Source organism: Tamandua tetradactyla, chromosome 13 (genome assembly GCF_023851605.1).
Source record: "Tamandua tetradactyla isolate mTamTet1 chromosome 13, mTamTet1.pri, whole genome shotgun sequence".
Lineage (NCBI taxonomy): Eukaryota > Metazoa > Chordata > Mammalia > Pilosa > Myrmecophagidae > Tamandua > Tamandua tetradactyla.
In genome coordinates, this window is record NC_135339.1 from 8,689,184 (window position 1) to 8,704,885 (window position 15,702).

Sequence of the window (15,702 nt, forward strand, 5' to 3'; positions counted from 1 at the left end):
CTTGGCTGGAAGGGTACCTGGTGAGCAAGGCGTCATCTGCTAGCTTTCTCTCCTGGCTTCGTGTTTCATGAAGCTCCCCAGGAGGCATTTTTCTTCTTTATCTCCAAAGGTCACTGGCTGGTGGACTCTGTTTCTCGTGGCTATGTCGTTCTGCTCTGCTCTCTCTGAATGAATTTCTCATCCCCCAAAATGTTTCCTCTTTTATAGGACTCCAGAAACTAATCAAGACCCACCCAAATGGATGAAGACATGTCGTCACCTAATCCAGCTTAACAACCACTCTTGATTAAATCACATCTCCAGGGAGATGATCTGATTACAGTTTCAAACATACAGTATAGAATAGGGATTATTCTGCCTTTATGAAATGGGATTTAGATTAAAACATGGCTTTTCCTAGGGGACATACATCTTTCAAACCAGCACAGTCTTTGACCATTGAGTATGAAGTTAGTGGTGTTTTTGTTCATATGACCTTTATCATGTTGAGGAAATTTCCTTTTACTTTTAAGTGTTTTTATCTACTGGATTTTGTCAAATGCCTTTTCTGTGTCAACTGAGATGATTCTCTGTTTTCTCCTTTGTTCTATTAATGTGGTATATTACATTGATTCATTTTCTTACCTGGAAGTAGTCTTACACACTTGGGATAAGTCCCATTTGATCATTGTGTATAATTCTGTTAAGGTACTGTTGTAGTCATCACCCATTAAAGGAATTACCCAGGAGTGTTAACTTTTTTTCTTTCCAGTCTTTTAGATTTCAAATAGGGCAACTCTTTTCTCTGTACCCACTTTACTAGTTAGCTAGACATAATCTTAGCAATCATTGGGTCTAATCCCCTTATCTTACCCATGAAGAAACTCACCAATGAAAGCAGTTTTTTTTTTTCAAAATGCAATCTATACCAGAAAAATATGGAACGCTTCACAAACTTGCGTGTCCATCCTTGCACAAGGGCCATGCTAATCTTCTCTGCATCATTTCAATTTTAGTATATGTGCTGCAGAAGAGAGCACGAAAGCACTTGTTCTTGACCTTTTTTTCTTTCAAGAAGGCCCGTATGTGGAGACTCATTAAAAGCTATGGACCCTTCTCCACAGGAAAATGTCCTTTTGTCTGGGCATAACTCCCACGTCCCCCCACCCAACACACATTTTTGCATGTTACTTTTGGGAGGCTCACAAAACTCCTCAATATATGCGGAAGGAAGGAAAGGAGGGAGGGAGGAATTTCTGAGACCCATTTTTAAGGATGCCTGGTTAAAAACTTTGAACTACATAATACAATTTTTGGTGTGTGTGTGTGTGAGCCAAAACACACACACACACCAAACTCACAATAAAATCAACTTATTCATTTCATCATGAGTTTATTTTCAGGCAATAATATTAAGCTATTAAAAGCCAGCATACTTGTGTTCCAGTAGCCTTGATTCTTGAAGATGATTGTATAATGATATAGTTTTTACAGTGTGACTGTGTGATTGTGAAAACCTTGTGTCTGATGCTCCTTTTATCCAGCGTGTGGACAGATGAGTAAAAAATAAGGATAAAAAATTAATAATGGAGGGGGTAAAGGATAAAAAATTGTGTAGATTGAAATACTGGTGGTCAATGAGAGAGAGGGGTAAGGGGGATGGCCTGTATGAATTTTTTCATTTTTCTTTATTTCTTTTTCTGGAGTGATGCAAATGTTCTAAAGTGATCATGGTGATGAATAAACAACTATGTGATGATATTTGAGCCACTGATTGTGCACCATGTATGGACTATGTGTGTGAAGACTTCTCAATAAAAATATATATATTTAAAAAAAAGACAGTATACTCCAAATTTACAGAGTAAGTAAGTGCCACCCCATACTTCCTTACTGTTGAGTGCCATTGTATAAGAGCTTCTTCTTTGATAACAATGAGAGAACAAACTGCCCAATGCTTGTTGGTAAGTAAATTCAGTAAGGCACTCAACTCCCAGAAATGAAGTAACAATGTGACTCTCTTCCTCCACTTTTTAACAGTTGGAACATGACCTCATCCCCTTCATTTTCAATGCTTCTTTATAGAAATGTAACTAAGAAATACAAAATTAACAAATGACTATGATTACTGAATCATTATATAGCTGTTTTTCCTTTCTATATTGTAGAATAGGCAGAAGTCAATACCCGACATTACTGACGCTCACCAGCTCTGTGCATGCTCACTCCTGCAATGGTTATTCCCACCTAGCGTTGGCCCTGTGTTTCCTTACTAGTACGGTGGTAGCAGCTCCATCTCTTCTTGCTTGAATCCATAAAATCCTGAGCCCCTTAGACTCAGGGAGACAGATTCTGGGCAGGTAGGCCATCTGATAAACTCCCTGAAACCCCCCTTATGTACTGGCTGTTCTGTGCATCAGGCAGAGAACCCAACATTGTTTAGTGTAAGAAAGACATGCTTGTCTTCAATTTGTCTAAACATAAAAGTTTATACAAACTAATCCATTATCATTTATAGTTATAATCAGGAGGATGATCTCACACTGATAGTATAGTTAGGTAAGAATAAGGGAAAGGACTTAAGAGTTTATGAGTATAACAGAAAAACAGTTCCCAAGGAAACGTTTTCTGTTGGTGTCCTGGTACTCAGGGTAACATCTGGAACACAGCGAGGACCACAGAGAGGGAGCGAGCAGCTGAACCTTTAATTCCGAGGGAGCTGCCATGTGTTTCTCCAAAAGACAGAAAGGGACAGGTCAAGGGAATGCAATTAAAAGCAAAGCAGAACAGAAAAAACAAAAAACAAAAAAATTAAAATAATTTTCTTATAAAAAAGGTTTAATTTATATATTTAGCACAATTTTACTTGTAAAATATATTTACTTAAAAACCAAGGGCAAAAGCCCTGTCGTTGCTTTATTTCAAAAGACAAATCATACATTCTTCCTTGAATGGCAATTTCTTCATCTGATCTCAGAGAGGGGCATCAGTTCCAGGCTTTACTTCACATTTTCGGTATAAAAATCCAGGAGGTAGAAATCTTGCTGCAGTGGGTAGCTGTTTTCATCTAACACAAAAAGGCTCTGGATTTCCAGTGTGCAGGGTGTCCCGCCAACCGCCAACCAGGCGTGCAGCACGTCTGCAGCCACCATTCCATAGGTGATGTCTGAGGACGGCACTGGTGGAAGGTAAGCACAGGCACACACAGCCTTTACTATCCCTTCCAAGCCAACAGAAACACACGAGGAGGAGGCTTTCATCATTTGCTCTGTTTCTCAAGTTCCAAACCCATTTACAATCCCGCTTCCTAAACCTCCTCTTTCTGTTACAAGTGGCCGAAGGGACTCTAGACAACGACAGGCACTTCCTGCTGCACGTGGAAAGAAGGCCCAGATAATGTACTCTTCAGACTGACAGCATTTCCTATTATGGCACGGCTACTAGCTTCGTAACTCAGTAGAATACAGAATTTGCATTTGCCCTATATTCTTCCTCTCGTTTTTTTAGGATATCTACTCATTATTTAGCAGATGGTCCAATATGAGTCACAAAGACACTAAGACTATAGGCAAACTGCACTAGTTCTCTGGCCAGTGCCAATACCACCACTGGCCTGGGGTCTACAGACTCCGAGAGGGCCAATGACAGATTTGGGGAGGTGTGAGGATGCTCTATGATTATTTTAAGATGGTATTTTCACTTTAGTAAGCTAATAAGCTAATCAACATCAGTGATAATCTGGAAGATCTGGATGGCCACTTCATAACCAGCAGCTTTAACTGATTCCAGCGCCTGCATTTTCCCTCATGGTTGCCATTTCATTCATGCCAAGAAGCACTTTAATTCCCATGAATGAGCAAAACACAGAGTATACTTAAAATGAGAATGATGCTTCTCTGAGAAGCAGACATTAATTTGCATTGTGCAAAAAATGAAGAAACAAAATTGAAAATGTAATAAAGGACATGGAGAAAAGGAATGAAAACTGCCAAAAAATAAAAATGAAATAAAGAAAATGCATATAATAGAACAGAGAGGCGTTCAATCAGGATGTAGGAAGCTGGACAAAATGTCACACTCCCATCCTAATACAAGAAAAACGTCAGTAAACTCGAATCATAATTTTTCTCGAACCCATCAGAGAGTCAACACTACAGCAACCAAGGAGCCTCAAATATAAAGAAAGACACGTGCCTCCAAGAAGAAACTGAATGGGGCACGGAAGGACCTATGCTGGTCTTGGAAGAAGACAGGTCTACCATATAAGCAAGAAAGAAGAGTTTATTGAGATTTTTAAGGAACTACTAAAAGCCGAATATGGGCTAACATCCCAGCCGTAAGGGGGTCTGCACGTTCCCAGGCTCTTCTACATGGCTCTTCTCACCTCCTCCAGGTGCTCACAAGCCGGGGGTGGGGGTTGGGGAAGAGAGAGAGAAAGACCCCAAGCATAGTGAAGCCAGGGGCAGGGGGCAGCTGCCATAGGAAAAAGCACAGAGGCCCACCCAGGACCTTCCTCCAATGGAACAAATGCATTCCTCACAGGTGAAGACCTGTTGCAGATGGAGGAAAGGTAGAAGAAAAAGCACTACAGCATCCAGATCAAAACCACTAGTATCCCCTCTACTGCTGGGGAAGGGGCAGGAAAATCCCACCCAAAATCCACCAAAGGTACAAGGCAGAGCTTGGCTGCCAGGAGCAGGAGGAGTGGGGTCACTGAGAAAGTGCCACACTCAGAAACACAGGATCTGCCTAAGATTGAGGCTGGACCAGAATCAAAGAGAATCACACCTCCCAACCTACAGGTTAGGACGTCTTAAATAACAACTAACAAAAGCCTACAACTGGGGGAATGGCAAGAACCTGGAAAGAAATCCTTTCAGAGGCAGAAGTGCAGAGTGAAGGGCTAAAGCTGATGGTGGAGCAGGAATCCTAGGGAAAATTCTTTGCAAACCACTCCCTACCATAAACACGAGATAATGCCAGAAGAGGCTGAAACCAGTGGTGAGCCAACAATAACCAAGGCAATCAACAAAACCCAAATCCAGACTGACTCAACCCTCCCCAGCCCCCTGCCCCCAGTAACGGTAGAGGAAAAGAGGCATGTCCATTTCTGGATATAATTACTATATATCTTGGTCTCTGCTATTCTTTATGAAATGGTTAGCATTCAAGCAAAAATTAGAAGACATACAAAAAAGCAAAACCAACCAAACGAAAAACAGCCCACTATTAAAAGAGCAATTCAACAGAACCAGGTGAGCACATTCTCTCAGAAAGCCCAAAGCAGTAAGGACAGGTGTGCCCTCTGCTCATCCCACAAGTACATTATCTTTCCTTTGTTCTTAGCCACTGACTACACCCAGCATCAAAGCTGAAGATCTTGCAAATCCATTCCTTTGACAGTGGACTATCTTCATATCTTCATGTGTTGACAGATTCATTCACTGAACTATTACGAAACAAGGTCCTGGTTCTTGCTTACAATTTGGGAATTTAGGATAAGGAGAAAGTAAGTGCTTCCTTCTTTGCATGCACTGAGACAGAAAAAGAGCAAATCCTACCTTCCAACTTCCATAGCCTTGTGTTTTGCTCAAACTAAACTATTCTGCTTTTATACTGACACACACACACAAAACTTACAGTACAGTGTTCTTTCTATCCCAACTGTAACTGAGAAATTAAGAATTAACATGATTATGATTACAAAATCACTATATAAATGTTTTCCTTTCTATATCATAGAAACTCAACTAGTTTCAACCTTGTATATACTTACTACTGTAATGGTTATCCTGACCTAGTCTCAGCCTTGTTTATATTGTTGTAATGGTTACTGCAGCCTAGTCTCACCCTTGTTTATATCTACTATTCTAATGGTCACTCTAGCTTAGGTTTAGCCCCCTGTATACCTGATATTGTAATAGTAACCACTCCATCTGCCCTTGTTTGAATCCATAAAAACCCTGACCTCCTCAGCCTGGGGGAGACAGATTTTTGGACTTATAAGTCATCTGATCTCCTGCTTCCTGCTCAGTAATAAACTTCTTTCTTGGAAACCCAAGTGTGTTAGTTAGATTCAGTTGTCAACTTGGCCAGGTAAACATACCTAGTCTTGTTGCTGCTGACATAAGCCAATGGTACGTGAACCTCATCTGTTGCTAATTACATCTGCAGTCGGCTAGGAGGCGTGTCTGCTGCAATGAGTGACGTTTGTGCTTAAATGAGAGAAAGCAAGGTAGCACAGCCTAAGCAGCTCAGCATTCCTCATCTCAGCACTAGCAGCTCAGCCCAGGCCTTTGGAGATGCAGAAAGAAGTCACCCCGGGGAAAGTTGTTGGAACCCAGGGGCCTGGAGAGAAGACCAGCAGAGACCATCTTGTGCCTTCCATGTAAGAAAGAACCTCAGTGGAAAGTTAGCTGCCTTTCCTCTGAAGAACCAACAAAATAAATCCCCTTTTATTAAAAGCCAGTCCATCTCTGGTGTGTTGCATTCCAGCAGCTAGCAAACTAGAACACCAGGTATCACGGATTGGCTATTAAACACATCAGGCAGAGAACCTCGCATTTGTTCAGTATCACAATAAATAGGATATATTCCTGAAATTAAGATTTCATCAAGAACAATCTCAGCATTTGATATGTTACCTATAACTCTGTTGAGCCAGCCAGGAGAAATGTTAAGAAGAATCTTCTCTATCAGCTCTGATCCCACATGGATGTAAACCTTTTGGCTTCCATCAACTACGGTCATTAGAGCTGGCCTAAAAAAGAATAAACAACACATGACCTTCAAAAAGGTCTTCATGTAAAAGAAATGCTTAAATGCCATAGCATTTCAAAAAGCACTCGATTTTCCTTTTTTTTTTTTTGTTTTTTTGCATGGGCAGGTACCAGGAATCAAACCCGGGTCTCTGGCATGGCAGGTGAGAACTCTGCCTGCTGAGCCACCGTGGCCCACCCAGCATTGGATTTCTATACAGAGTTAATTTTAATTCCTGAAACAATTCTAGGATGTTCTGAAATTAAGAAAAAGTATTTTGTTTTCAGAATTTCAAATAATAAATAAAATTTTGTTTATTCACTACTCATTTTAAAATTTCAGATATTGATATGGTAAAAATAGATATATTTTATACTGATATAAATTATTCTTAGAAATAAAAATAAAGTTATCACATTTTTCACAACCACAATTTCAAGCTATTTTTTAAAACCAATAAATTCTTTTTTATCAGAAATAAACTTCTGTGTGTCAAATAGGAAACTGGATAAATAAATTTCTGTACATCATGCAATGCAATTCTACATGGCTACGATAAGAGAATGAGAAAGGCTGGTAAGTACCATCAGAAAAGGAATTTCAAGATATACTCTAAGGAATAAACAATATGAAAAAAACAATATGAACGATATTCCATGTTTGTATTTTTAAAGAAAGGGATACGCATGTGCTGGTATGAATATAATAAGTTACTGGAAGGATAAACAAAACACCAATAGGGATCTGGAAATAGCAGTGAAGGGAGAGTTAAAAAAAACAGAAAGCTGTTCTGTTTCTGGTATATCACATTCAGGCAGCTTGTAAACTAGAACAGAAGGGATGAAAATGTTCTAAAATTAGGTCGTGGTGATGTCTGCAAAACCCTTAGAATAAATGTATTCAAACCACTGAACTGTGCAGCTGAAATGGGTGAATTTTATGGTATGTGAAGTATATTTCAATACTTTTTTTTAAGACAATAAGCAAGTAAGTAAGTACAAATTGCAAGAAATACACCAGAGGAAACAAGCAGACTACCACTAGGGCAGAAAACAAAGGAGATGATCAGGCAAGCCTCTCTGACCAAGTGGCATTTGAACCCAGACAGGAAGGAGGCGGCCTGTGGAGTCCGGGGGTGGGAACAGCAGGTGGGAAAGCCTGGAGGAATTAAAAAATGGGGGCACCTGAAGAAGTGAAAGAAGTCCACTGTGGGTGAAGCACAAGGAGCAAAGGAGAGAGCAGCAGCAGAGGAAACTGTGATAACAAACTAGTAAGGGGTTCTAAGCAAGGAGTGACCATGCGGTCAGTTGCGTGGCGAACGGACAGGAGATGACAGTGGCCTTTTATCCCACGAGATTCGAGATTGGGGGTACCGACTCCATATCCAGGAGCTCCAGTGACCGGGTTTCAGGGACGCCACACACCCTGCAGAGCTGGGACAGCCGCTGTGGTGAGAAACTGTCCTGCTTGAAATGCCAAAGAGCTCCAGGGAATGAACATGTCCTGTGGATGAAAATCCATAGGACATGCCAGTCAATTATACACAGAAGATAGGGGAAAAAGGAAGGATTCAAGGATTGTATCTAGGTCATCTAGCTTAAAACATTGGGTGGATGGTGGTATCATTTACTGAGAAGTAAAGAAATGGGGAGAACAAGGATTCAGAGTGTGGATGGGAAAAACAAGTCTATTTTGGGTATTTTTCAGTACGTAATGCCTTTCAGATATCCCAGTAGCACAATTAGATCCTTGAATACCAGAACGTGGAGGAGAGAACTAGGGTGAAGGTATAAATGGGGGTGAAAAGTACATGGACGATATTTGAAAACCTGGAAATAGCTGTGGTGACCCAGACAGGTCGATGAAGAGCCAATGAAGGAGACAGAGCCAGTGGACAGGAAGGACAAAGAGGACTCATGGCTGACACCAACATTTAAAGAATGAGTAGGAAAAAAAGGGTGAGAAGGGCGGCCCGAGGGGGGGTTAGCAGCCCAGGTGAAGCAGCCATGGGAGCGCAAGAGGAAGTGGTCCCCTACGCTGAATTCAACTGAAATCAGATCAGAGGAGAGACGTCTCCAATGGACTGGGCAGCAAGGGAGTGGCCAGTAACCTTGAGAAGGGTGATCTCAGCAGCCTGCAGGGAGTCGAGTGGAACAGGCTGAAATGAATTTGGAGGTGTGGAAATGGAGATAGTATATGTTTACAGCTCTTAAAGAAGTCTGCCAAAGCAGAGCAGAAAAACTAGGTAATAAGAGGGAGATATGCTGAGCGCGCTGTTGAAGGGGGGAGCTACGCTTCCACCAACGGCTATTTGTCCCCCAGGGTAAAGTTTTACTCTCTTGAATTAGCTCTAGTTGGGAATTAAGTTCATTCTGGTTAGAAATTAAGAGCTGGTATATGTAATTCTTATGGTGATTTCTAGTCCTACAGTAATAAATATTTTCCTTCCATCTGGCTTGCTCAGTTATCTTACCTGTAGTATGTTTTCTTCATGGTAAATGGCAAGCAGCTGAAACACTGTTTGTAGATCTTGTTCTCATCTGTTTCTAGTTCCACGCCACATTTTGCACACCCAGTATATATGATGTTTGGGAGAGAAGAGAAAATACTCTGCAGAGAACTATGAGCACTGAGCGTTATCTGCGACTTCTGGGCTGTGGTAACAGGAAAATTCAGCTCCAAAATCTGGGGTTTGATTAGAACCACACCTAAAAAAAGACAAACAGAAAGAAATGTTCCAAATTATAGAGCTGAAATGGTAACTTTAATTTGCAAATGTCATTAAGAACATGGTTGATTTAGCTTCTTTTATAGTAAAGGATACGCGTGAGGCCGAGGCTTCGTCCCCGGCCTTCTCTCCACTCTTGTCCTAGACAGCCCGCTCGTTCTTATGACTGCCAAGGGGCAGGCTGTCTGCGGCTGCTGAAGCTGGAGCGGCTGATCTGGCTGACCCAGTGAGTATCTTTCTCCCCGGCCTCTGGTATCATGTAGAAGAAGCTGATCCCTCTTTTAGGAGAAGCCCTTTCAAATACCTGAAAGTGGCTAACACAGGTGAGCTATTCTACCATTCACTGCTTTATCCATAAATAGTATACCACTAGCTGATCCTCTTCAATTAAACTTCTTTTTCAATTTCCTGCTGTTGTTCTCCCGACCATGTTGGTTAGACAGACAGAGGGACACTGAGAGCCCATTACTCATGCTTCTCGGTGACGCACGTGGAACTGGAAGCACATTCGCCCCCTCTGTCCACCGGCAAACAAATACGGAGCCCCCCTCTGCCAGGCCGTGCGGTGGGGAGGCCTGTAGGCCTTTAAAGCCCCCGAGTCAGCAGCCTGCGGGCTCCGTGCTCTCTTCATCCCGGTCAAGAACAATCTATCTGGGCCACTCTTTTCAGTTCCTCTCTTCCAGGGGCCCCTCATAATGACTCTCCTGTCTGCTTTTGTCTCTCAATGCCCAAGGCAGGCTCCCTCATCTCAGCAGTCCTGTCAGACACCCCTACAGGAATGAGCAAGAAGCCGCCAGCCTTTCATGCCTCTCTTTAGAAATGCTGAATCACTAAAAAAGTACTTAATGAAAGGTTCAGTAACTTCAGAAGAACGTTAAGATAACTCCTATAATTTTGTAAATTTATATAGCTCTTTAAAATAATTAAACCTGTCACTCTGAATGTACACTCTGCTTCCAAGGGGCAGGCAGCTGCAGGAGCTGCAGTCCTGCTGATGGGAGCTGACATTCTACTAATAATCTTCATTTCTTTCCAAGGAGTCACTCCCCGCCTCATCCCCTCTGGCTTTCCTTTTGTTGAATTTCCTCCTAAGGAAATTCTCCTTTATTTGCTCTCCCTCCCATCCTCCTTTTATTTAACTATGAAAGGGATTGGGTAACTGCCTATACCTGCACCTATGGCACTCTTCCTAGTTCTGTCTTAAAAACACATGATAGGAACTCCCCACCCTCCCCTGTCTACGTGGGACATGACTTCCAGGGGTGTGGACCTTACTGGCAACGTGGGACGGAAATCCTGGAATGAGCTGAGACTCAGCATCAAGGGATTGGGAAAACTTTCTCGACCAAGAGGGGGAAAAGAGAAATGAGACAAAGTGTCAATGGCTGAGAGATTCCAAACAGAGTCCAGAGGTTATCTTGGGGGTTATTCCTATGCATTAAGTAGATATCACCTTGTTAGTCAAGATGTAGTGGAGAGGCTGGAGGGAACTGCCTGAAAACGTGGAGCTGTGTTCCAGTAGCCATGTTTCTTGAGAATGATTGAATAATGATACAGCTTTCACAATGTGACTGTGTGATTGTGAAAACCTTGTGTCTGATGCTCCTTTTATCTACCTTGTCAACAGAAGAGTAGAACATTTGGAATAAAAATAAATAATAGGGGGAACAAATGTTAAAATAAATTTGGTTTGAAATGCTAGTGATCAATGAAAGGGAGAGGTAAGGGGTATGGTATGTATAATTCTTTTTTCTGTTTTTGTTTTATTTCTTTTTCTGAATAGATACAAATGTTCCAAGAAATGATCATGATGATGAATATGCAACTATGTGATAATATTGTGAATTACTGATTATATATGTAGAACGGAATGATCAAAATAGGAAGGTCTGCATTTGTTTGGTGTTTTTTGGTATTTAAAAAAATAAAATTAAAAAATTAAAAAGAAAAACACATGCCAGGGACAGAAACTGAATTTGGGCCTCAGAGTAGAACATAAAGAGAATGTAAAAGGCTGCTCTGAACACTGACTGTGATAACGCAGATACCGGCCTGGTCTCTGATCAGCGCAGCTCCAGACTTTCCAAGGACACCCCAATTCCCAGCTTCACCCCCAAAGCCCACCAATCACAGTGTGGTCACCTGTTCTGTTGCTGTTAATGATGGTTTTGTTGTTTTTTTCCATTGTGAAGAGGTATAGCCTTTTCTCAGCCTTACAGCCTTATTGGTCACCAGTTCCGAAGGCTCCGCTGGGGGGTGGGGGGTAGAGGGTGGGGGTGGGCATCACATGTAAACATGGAGCTAATTTAGAACTACATGATGATATTACCAAGAAATCAGGATTTGGGATGACTCTGACTACTGAATCACTATATACATATTCCTTCTTGCTTTCTGGGATACTGGAGTAGACAAGAGGGAAATTTCTGAAATCTCTAAATTGTAATCCAGCTGCCCTGATCTCTGATAATGACTGTACAGTCCTTATCTTCTGTCCCTGTGATTGTTAAAACCTTGTGACTAACCTTCATTATCCAGTTTTTCAACTTTAGAGTCTTAATCACTAACGGCACCCCCTAATGTATTAATGAAGGGTCTTGGGTCAGCCCAGAGCTAACCCACCCCACACTCAAATTACTCTTGATAACCAAGACAGGATCTAACCAAAATGAGCCTGCCTGACAGGCGCAGTAGCTTAGACTTTAGCCCATAAGTCACTGATACCTCATCCTGACATTTTCTTCCATATGTTGTGTGACTTAAGCCTGTAATCAGTCTGTGCGTGCTCAATAATCAGATCCCCTCTAATCACATCATCTGGGGCCACTGTGCTCATTATCCTGAACCCTGCCCATCTTTTCTCTAATAAGACTATCAGAATTACTGCAGTTCGGACAGACAGGTTTGCGCTGCTAGGCCATCTGCTCTCCTATTACCTGCCTAGAAATAAACTCTTTTTCTCTGTTATCTCAGGAATTGGTTATTAGGCACATTGGGAAAAAGAATCCAGGGCCTTTGTCTGGTAACAATGACCATCATCCAGATTTCACCAATTAGTTTAAATCTAGAGTCTTCTGTGGTTAGAAGCAACTTCCCTCTTTTTTTGAAAGTGGTATAAAAATTTTACAGAGTAAAAGTTTATAAATTTGCTATCATCTGTGTTTGTCTTCCAGAAATACTATTAATTTAAATTAACTGTTAGAATCCACAAATGTTTCAAAGTAGAGCTGGGTATACTCAGTTTTTTGGGGAAGAAAATCTCTGAACTCAAAAGTTGGGTGTTTAGAGAGGTGGTGCAGTGCTTTTTGCTTTCTATTTCTACTTGGATTCTTCTTTAGCTTTGTTTTATGAAGTAATAACACTAACCTATTGTGCTGGTTTGAAAGGATGTATGTACCCTAGAAAAGCCATGTTTTAATCCTAATGCCATTTTGTAAAGGCGGCCGTTTCTTCTAATCTCTATTCAATATTGTATGTTTGAAACTGTAATTAGATCATCTCCCTGGAGATGTGACTCAATGAAGAGTGACTGTTAAACTGGACTAAGTGGAGATGTGTCTCCACCCATTCTAGATGGGTCCTGATTATTTCACTGGAATCCTATAAGAGGAAACAATTTGGAGAAAGTGGGAGATTCTGAGAGAGCAGAGAACACCTCAGAACCACGAAGCAGAGAGTCTACTAGCCAGCGACTTCTGGAGGTGAAGAAGGAAAACGCTTCCCGGGGAGCTGGAGAGGAAGCTAGCAGATGACACTGTGTTAGCCACGTGCCTTTCCACTTGAGAGAAAAACCCTGAACTTCATCGGCCTTCTTGAACCAAGGTATTTTTCCCTGGATGCCTTAGATTGGACATTTCTATTGACGTGCTTTAACTGGGACATTTCCACAGCCTAAAAACTGTCAACTTGTAACTTATTCAATTCCCCCTTTTAAAAAGCCATTCCGTTTCTGGTATACTGCATCCTGGCAGCTGGCAAACTAGAATATCTATAATCATATCTTAGTATATATTAATTATGTGCAAATTAACACAATTTATAGTTTTAATGTATCATTTGGCCAAGGTGGAATAATAGGCGCTGGATTTATCCAATCACCTGAAACAACTAAAAACCAAACAATGTATGACAGCAATTCTCAAGTACTGGACATCGGGCAACAAAGAACAGTGATCCCTAAGGGGCAAATCACAAAGGCTGCGAGTCCTACAATGGCCCCAGCTTATAGACAAGAGCTTCTTGGCTGTGGTGCAGGAGGGGATCCAGGTAGAGCCTGGTGGTTTACCTGAGTGAGGGCAGATAAAGGTGGGAGTCCAGAGAGGCAATGAGTTCTCAAGGTAGCCAGAGTTCTCAAGGCAGGGTACTGAACAGGGGAGGGCCACAAAGAGAGAGAACTCTGCATATGGATGGTCCCCTAGAGAATTCATCTAAGTACAGGCCAGGGGCAAATGACCAGAGCATAAAACCAATAGCTAAGAAAAGGACAACCTGAAAGAACTACTGGGAACAATCCCTGGAGCTCAGTAGAACTGAGAATAGTGCCTTTTCCTGCCAGCTGGAATGGAAAACCTCGTAATCTACAGGACACTAGTAGAGAACTCAAAAGTTGTACTTTCATGGAAATTTACAGCACTAAACACCCACACTGGAAAAAAGGAAAAGTCTCACATCAATGACCTCAGTTTCCACCTTAAGAAATGAGAAAATAAGGAGCAGGCGAAACTGAAGTAAGCAAAAGAAAGGAAACAAAAAGGATCAGAACAGAAATCAATGAAATAGAAAACAGAAAAACATTAGATAAAAATCAATGAAACAAAAAGGTGGTTCTTTGAGAAGACCAATAAAACTGAAAATCTCGAGCCAAACTGATCAGGAAGAAAAAGAAAAGACATAACTTACCAATATCACTCTTTAGTAATCACTTTAGTAATCACTAAAGAGTCCACAGATATTAAAAAGGACAATAAGGGAATACTATAACAGAAATTAACTTAAAATGGAACACTGAGCTAAATATAAAACCTAAAACTATAAAATTTCTAGAAAAGATCCTTGTGACCTTGGGTTAGGGAAAGATTGCTCAGATATGACACCAAAAGCACAACTTATAAAAGAACAAATGAGGAAATTAGAATTCATCAAAATTTAAAACTTGTTCTCTTCAAAGGGCCCTATGAAAAGACATGCCACAGACTGGAAGAAAATATTTGCAAAGCGTAAAGCTGATATAGGATGTGTATCCAGAATATATAAAGAACTCTCAAAATCCAATAATAAGAAAACAAACAACCCCAATTAATAAAATTGGTAAAATATTTGAATAGACACTTCACCCAAGAAGATATACAGACAGCAATGAAATACATGAAAAGATACACCATTAACCAGTAGGGGAAGGCAAATTGAAACTGCTCTATCAGATATTAACAGCACACTGATTAGGAGAGCTAAAATAAAAAAGACCGACCATATGAAATGTTGCCGAGGATGTGAAGACAACAGAACCCTCGCGCACTGCTAACAGGTATACAAGACGCACAACCACTTCGGAAAACAGCTTGACCGTTTCATTAAATGCTAAACACAGCTTCGGGGAAGATGGCAGATCAGAGTGGAGTGAGTTTACTCTTGCTCAGTGAAACAAGAGAGGGGACCGGGAGAAAATGACCAGGTCCCAGGGTGTAGCAGTTTTGGGGAGGGAGGCAGTGGGGGGGACAGGATGGGAGAGTGGTGGGGGTTGGGTGACCCAAATCCCCACTGGGAAGGCTGAGGCGTGAGGAGGTGCGATCAGATTGCTGTCTGTCCTCCACTCCGGCCGGACCCAGCTGCTGGCGGGGGAGACCACCCCGCGGGCTTCAGCGGACAGCGCCTGCCAGGAGCCCCAGAGAAGGGCCAGATCGTCTGCTGGCAGCGCCCGACCTCGGGGCAGGAGCAGGAATAGCTGGCCCCGCAGGCTCAGTGTCCGGCAGACTTGCCAGTCTGCAGGTTGGCTGATCCCCTGGGCGCTGGTCGGCTCCCCAGTCCCACTGGCAGAGACCGGCCGTCCGGCCACCCTGGGTTAGGAGCTCCCCGACGCACCGCAAGCTGTCCTTCCTTAAGCCGCTGCAGTTCAGGCTGGGCAGGGCTAAGGGAGGAGGAGCCTCGTGCACGACACCTGCTGGTCAGAAGGGGTAAGTACAGGCAGGCTAACAAGGTTTCTATTTTATTTTGTATTTATTTTTTCTTATATTCCTTTT

At 42.0% G+C, this 15,702-nt stretch overlaps 1 protein-coding gene and 1 non-coding gene across 7 annotated transcripts in view; both read right to left on the bottom strand.

Annotated features, from left to right (window-relative positions):
• Positions 1-911: 911 nt before the first annotated feature.
• Positions 912-1,019, bottom strand: LOC143654631 (U6 spliceosomal RNA). The gene has a single exon (XR_013161837.1). It is a non-coding gene; the product is annotated as a U6 spliceosomal RNA (small nuclear RNA).
• Positions 1,020-2,816: 1,797 nt separating this feature from the next.
• The window catches only part of SHLD2 (shieldin complex subunit 2), a 111,402-nt gene continuing 98,516 nt past the window's right edge, over positions 2,817-15,702 (bottom strand). For 3 of the 6 annotated variants that reach the window (XM_077124683.1, XM_077124680.1, XM_077124681.1), the window contains 3 exons: positions 9,212-9,446; positions 6,624-6,739; positions 2,817-3,157 (listed from right to left, as the gene is read on the bottom strand). In XM_077124683.1, coding sequence (XP_076980798.1) covers positions 2,979-3,157; positions 6,624-6,739; positions 9,212-9,446 — 530 coding nt within the window. In that variant the 3' untranslated portion in view covers positions 2,817-2,978. Of the gene's footprint in view, positions 3,158-6,613; positions 6,740-8,111; positions 8,242-9,211; positions 9,447-15,702 lie in introns of those variants that run through there. The other 3 variants (XR_013161373.1, XM_077124684.1, XM_077124682.1) reach the window with 3 other exon arrangements.